Here is a 6,447-nt window from a genome sequence, read left to right on the forward strand (position 1 = left end):
AAATAAAGGTTAAATAAAAGAAAGAATTTCCCATTCTGTTCACACTCTTTTGTATTAATTCATCCTCCCATGGAGTGACTTCTGCAAAAAAAAACAGTAGTGCACTTTTCATTAGGACACCGTCATTGGCCCCGGGGTGAGGTTTCCCCTAGGTGCAGATCTAGGATCAGCTTCCCTAATTCCAACCATAACAATGAGTAGGCAAAACTGACCAAAGATTAGTGTCTAGGGTAATCTTCACCCTAGACCTCATCATCGAGGAAGCAGAATTTGAGGCTGACAAATGAAGCAGGTTCAGTGACACAATATTGGTCACTAAACAGGATATCTCGACACTTCCATCCCAGCTCTGATGTCTTTAAAACAGTGGCAACTCCCTCTTCATTATCATAGAGCTGGATGCAAAGATGACAGGTGAGAACTTATATAGTTTGTAAATACTCATTAAATTCAGATGGATGGATGGAAGGGTGGGTGGATGAAGGGATGAATTGGATGGATGGATGGGTTTGGGTGGGTGACGGATGGGATGGATGGATGGGTTTGAGTGGGTGGATGGATAGGTTTGGGTGGATGGATAAATGGGTTTGAGTGGGTGGGTGGGTAGATGGGTTTGGTGGATGGATGGGTGGATGATGGATGGATGAGTTTGGGTGGATGATGGATGGGTTTGAGTGGATGAATGGATGAAGTGATGGGTTTGGATGGATGGGTTTGGGTGGATGGATGAAAGGATGGGTTTGGATGGATGGGTTTGGGAGGATGGATAGGTTTGCGTGGATGGATGAAAGGATGGTTTGAGTGGATGGATGGGTGGATAGGTTTGCGTGGATGGGTGGTTTTGGGTGGATAGTTTTGGTAGATGGATGGATGGGTTTGGGTGGGTGGATGGATGGGTTTGGATGATGGATGGGTGGATGGATGAATTAATGGATAAAGGGATGGATTTGGATGATGGATGGGTTTGGGTGGATGGATAGGTTTGGGTGGAGATATGGATGTATGGGGTGGGTGGAAGGATGGATGAAGGGATAGGTTTGGATGGATGGGTTTGGGTGGGTGGATGAATGGATGGGTGGGTTTGGGTGGATGAAGGGATGGGTTTGGATAGATGGATGGGTTTGAGTGGAGATATGGATGGATGGATGGGGTGTGGTGGAAGGATGGATGAAGGGATAGGTTTGGATGGATGGGTTTCGGTGGATGAGGTTGGGTGGATGAATGGGTGAAGTGATGGGTTTGGATGGATGGGTGGGTTTGGGTGGATGAAGGAATGGCTTTGGGTGGATGAAGGGATGGGTTTGGGTGGATGGATGGGTTTGGGTTAATGGATCGATGGGTGGATGGGTTTGGGTGGGTGGGTGGATGGATGGATGGATGAGTTTGGGGGGATGATGGATGGGTTTGGTTGGATGGATGGATGAGTTTCTTTGGATTGATCGATGAGTTTAGGCAGATGGATGGATGAGTTTGGATGGATGAGTTTAGGCGGATGGATGGATGAGTTTGGCTGGATGGGTGGATGGGTTTGGGTGGATGAAGTGATGGGTTTGGATGGATGGATGAGTTTGGGTGGATGGATGGATTGGGTGGATGAATGGATGAAGGGATGGGTTTAGATTGATGGGTTTGGGTGCATAGATGGATGAAGGGATGGGTTTGGATGGAAGGGTTTGGGTGGATGGATGGATGGGTTTGGGTGGATGGATGGATGGATGGGTTTGAGTGGATGGCTGGGTTTGAGTGGATGGGTGGGTTTGGGTGGATGGATGGGTTTGGTAGATGGCTGGATGGGTTTGGATGGGTGGGTGGATAGGTTTGCGTGGATGGGTGGATAGGTTTGGTAGATGGCTGGATGGGTTTGGATGGGTGGATGGATGGGTTTGGGTGGATGGATGGTTTGGGTGGGTTGATGGATGGTTTTGGGTGGGTGGATGGATGAATGGATGGATTTGGATGATGGATGGGTTTGGCTGGATGGGTGGATGGGTTTGGGTGGATGAAGTGATGGGTTTGGATGGATGGATGAGTTTGGGTGGATGGATGGATTGGGTGGATGAATGGATGAAGGGATGGGTTTGGATTGATGGGTTTGGGTGCATAGATGGATGAAGGGATGGGTTTGGATGGAAGGGTTTGGGTGGATGGATGGATGGGTTTGGGTGGATGGATGGGTTTGAGTGGATGGGTGGGTTTGGGTGGATGGATGGGTTTGGTAGATGGCTGGATGGGTTTGGATGGGTGGGTGGATAGGTTTGCGTGGATGGGTGGATAGGTTTGGAAGATGGCTGGATGGGTTTGGATGGGTGGATGGATGGGTTTGGGTGGATGGATGGTTTGGGTGGGTCGATGGATGGTTTTGGGTGGGTGGATGGATGAATGAATGGATTTGGATGATGGATGGGTTTGGGTGGATGAAGGGATGGTTTGGGTGGATGGATGGGTTTGGGTTGTTCATGGATGGGTTTGGCTGGATGAAGGGATAGGTTTGGATAGATGGATGGGTTTGAGTGTGTGGATGGATAGGTTTGGGTGGATATATGGATGGATGGATGGGGTGGGTGGATGGATGGATGGATGAAGGGATAGGTTTGGGTGGATGAGGTTGGGTAGATGAATGGGTGAAGTGATGGGTTTGGATGGTTGGGTTTGGGTGGATGAGGTTGGGTGGATGAATGGGTGAAGTGATGGGTTTGGATGGATGGGTTTGGTGGGTGGATGGATGGGTGGGTTTGGGTGGATGAAGGAATGGCTTTGGGTGGATGAAGGGATGGGTTTGGGTGGATGGATGGGTTTGGGTGAATGGATCGATGGGTGGATGGGTTTGGGTGGGTGGATGGATGGATGGATGAGTTTGGGGGGGATGATGGATGGGTTTGGTTGGATGGATGGATGAGTTTCTTTGGATTGATCGATGAGTTTAGGCAGATGGATGGATGAGTTTGGATGGATGAGTTTAGGCGGATGGATGGATGAGTTTGGCTGGATGGGTGGATGGGTTTGGGTGGATGAAGTGATGGGTTTGGATGGATGGATGAGTTTGGGTGGATGGATGGATTGGGTGGATGAATGGATGAAGGGATGGGTTTGGATTGATGGGTTTGGGTGGATAGATGGATGAAGGGATGGGTTTGGATGGAAGGGTTTGGGTGGATGGATGGATGGGTTTGGGTGGATGGATGGATGGGTTTGAGTGGATGGATGGGTTTGAGTGGATGGGTGGGTTTGGGTGGATGGATGGGTTTGGTAGATGGCTGGATGGGTTTGGATGGGTGGGTGGGTGGATAGGTTTGGTACATGTTTGGATGGGTGGATGGATGGGTTTGGGTGGATGGATGGTTTGGGTGGGTCGATGGATGGTTTTGGGTGGGTGGATGGATGAATGAATGGATTTGGATGATGGATGGGTTTGGGTGGATGAAGGGATGGTTTGGGTGGATGGATGGGTTTGGGTTGTTCATGGATGGGTTTGGATGGATGAAGGGATAGGTTTGGATAGATGGATGGGTTTGAGTGTGTGGATGGATAGGTTTGGGTGGATATATGGATGGATGGATGGGGTGGGTGGATGGATGGATGGATGAAGGGATAGGTTTGGGTGGATGAGGTTGGGTAGATGAATGGGTGAAGTGATGGGTTTGGATGGTTGGGTTTGGGTGGATGAAGGGATGGGTTTGGGTGGATGGATGGATGGATGGATGGGTTTGGATGGGCTTGAGTGGGTGAATGGGTTTGGGTGAATGGGTGGATGTATGGGTGGGTTTGGGTGGGTGGATGGATGGGTGGGTGGGTTTGGGTGGGTGGATGGGTGGGTGGGTTTGGGTGGGTGGATGGATGGGTGGGTTTGGGATGGTGGATGGAAGGATTAGGGTGGATGGCTGGATGGATGGGTTTGGGTGGCTGGATGGATGGGTTTGGATGGATGGATGGGTTTGAGTGGGTGGATGGATAGGTTTTGGTGGATATATGGATGGATGGATGGGTTTGAGTAGGTGGATGGATGAAGTGATGGGGTTGGATGGATGGATGGATGGGTTTGGGTGGGTGGATGAGTTTGGGTGGATGGATGGATGGGTTTGGGTGGATGGATGGATGGGTTTGGGTTTAGGTGGATGGACTTGGGTGGATGAATGGACAAAGGGTTGGGTTTGGATGGATTGATGGTCTGGGTGGGTGGATGAGTTTAGGTGGAGGAAGGGATGGGTTTGGATAGATGGATGGGCTTGAGTGGGTTGATGGATAGGTTTTGGTGGGTTGGTGGATGAATGGATGGGTGGGTTTGGGTGGGTGGGTTTGGGTTGGTGGATGGGTTTGGGTGGGTGGATGGATGGATAGGTTTGGGTGGGCGGGTGGATGGATGGGTTTGAGTGGGTGGATGGATGGGTGGATGGGTTTGGGTGGGTGGATGGATAGGTTTGGGTGGGTGGGTGGATGGAGGGGTTTGAGTGGGTGGATGGATGGGTGGATGGGTTTGGGTGGGTGGATGGATGGATGGATGGATGGGGGTTTGAGTGGGTGGATGGAAGATGTGATGGATAGAAAGAGGGGTACAGAATATCTGTTGACTGTATAAGAAGCTTTAGATAGAATAACATTATAAGACTAAGTGATCATATCATAAAAAGATCCCCACTGACTACTGTTTTCCCCATCTCCAACAGGGGTCCTGGACTATGATTATAAGCCAGACTATGACTATAAATCAGCCAATGACTCCTATTACTTCAACATCACCTCCTTTGACCTGAACTTTAACACATTGTCCTGTGCAGCTCAGCCCCTTTCTCCCGGTGCCGTCATATTCCTGTGTGTCCTTCACGTCGCCATCTTCCTATTGGCTGTTCCTGGTAACCTACTTGTGGGGCTCGTGATTGGCTCCAGTCAACAGTCCCTGACCCCATCCGACGTCTATCTGTTTCACCTGACTGTAGCTGACGGGCTGCTGGCTCTGACCCTGCCCTTCTGGGCTGCTGCCACGCTCCACGGCTGGATCTTTGGTGACTTCCTGTGTAAGTTCCTCAGCCTGGTTATGGAGGCTAGCTTCTACACCAGCATCCTGTTCCTGGTGTGTATCAGTGTCGACCGCTACCTGGTGATCGTTCGCCCTGCCAAGTCCCGTAAGGGGCGCCGAAGGGCCTGCAGATGGTACGCCTGCACCTTCATCTGGGCTCTGGGGGGCGCCCTCTCTCTGCCTGCCCTCTTCAACGACGCCTTCACGCCCCAGAGTGGTGGTCCGACGAGGTGTGCTGAGCACTTTGACGTCAGCAGCGCCACCCACTGGCGGCTCGCTACTCGCGGCCTACGCCACATCCTAGGGTTCCTGCTCCCACTAGTCATCATGGTGGCATGCTACAGCATCACCGTGGCCCGGTTGCTGCAGACGCGGGGCTTCCAGAAGCACAGGGCCATGCGGGTCATCATTGCCGTGGTGTTCGCCTTCCTCCTGTGCTGGACGCCGTTACACATGACGGTGATGGCCGACACCCTGATGAGGGCCAAGCTGGTGCGCTTCGACTGTGCTGTGAGGAACAGGGTGGACCTGGCCCTCCAGGTCACCCACAGCCTGGCCCTGGTCCACAGCTTTGTTAACCCAGTGCTGTATGCCTTCGTGGGGGAGAAGTTCAGGGGGAACCTGGTTGCCCTGGTCAGGAAGTCACGGGGACCAGAGAGGGGGTCTTCGTCTCGATTTAGCAGGTCCACATCCCAGACCTCAGAAGGGAATGGACTGTTATGATTGATCTGACAGTTTGTCCCCACATTACTTTGAATCAGGGTTGGGGTCAATTCCATTTCAATTCCACTCAATTCAGGAAGCACTCTAAAATTCCAATTCCAATGCTTTTCAATGAGGACATTTTTTAAATCGAAATTTGGTTCACTTTCTGAACTGATTGGAATTGACTCCAACCCTGCTTTGAATAACGTATAAGATTGTCCCTTTGTAACATATTGTAACCTAACATTCCTTGCCTGACATTGAATATGTGCTGGCACTATCAGGCTGCAGACTCAGATCCTGTATGTATGTGATCTTTAATGTCCCTCCATATACTATTGCCCCTGGTGTCTGTACATGTATATAATGCCCTCGGTTGTCTGTTGTATTATGTAATAAATACCCTGTGCTGTTGTTTGTCCAAAGCTGCTTGATAAGACACCAGACACATTTCCTCAAAGGGAATAATGACACAGTAAACTCAACTGTGATGTGACCAACTAGTTCCAAATCTTTCAACACTCAAGAGTTAAAACCCCCCCCAGAAGTTACCTTCTAGTCAGGGGCTGGCAGATGTATGTTAGGTCTCAGGCAAGCTATCTCACCATACATGGTTCGAAAGGCTATAATTGGCTCCCTTCTAGTGTTTGGTATTAAGAAGGCCCTACAGCCGGTTTATTACCCATGTGTTCTGTTATTACTAAATGACTATTACTCCCATTCACCAGCAG

At 50.4% G+C, this 6,447-nt stretch overlaps 1 protein-coding gene across 1 annotated transcript; it reads left to right on the forward strand.

Annotated features, from left to right (window-relative positions):
- Window positions 1-311: 311 nt before the first annotated feature.
- On the forward strand, window positions 312-6,130 carry LOC135571827 (C-X-C chemokine receptor type 2-like). The gene is made up of 2 exons (XM_065018978.1): window positions 312-414; window positions 4,662-6,130. The coding sequence occupies exons 1-2, from the start codon at window positions 408-410 to the stop codon at window positions 5,732-5,734; spliced, it is 1,080 nt and encodes a 359-aa protein (XP_064875050.1). The 5' UTR covers window positions 312-407; the 3' UTR covers window positions 5,735-6,130.
- The last annotated feature ends 317 nt before the right edge of the window (window positions 6,131-6,447 follow it).

This window comes from Oncorhynchus nerka, linkage group LG5, assembly GCF_034236695.1.
Source record: "Oncorhynchus nerka isolate Pitt River linkage group LG5, Oner_Uvic_2.0, whole genome shotgun sequence".
NCBI classification, from domain to species: Eukaryota; Metazoa; Chordata; class Actinopteri; order Salmoniformes; family Salmonidae; genus Oncorhynchus; species Oncorhynchus nerka.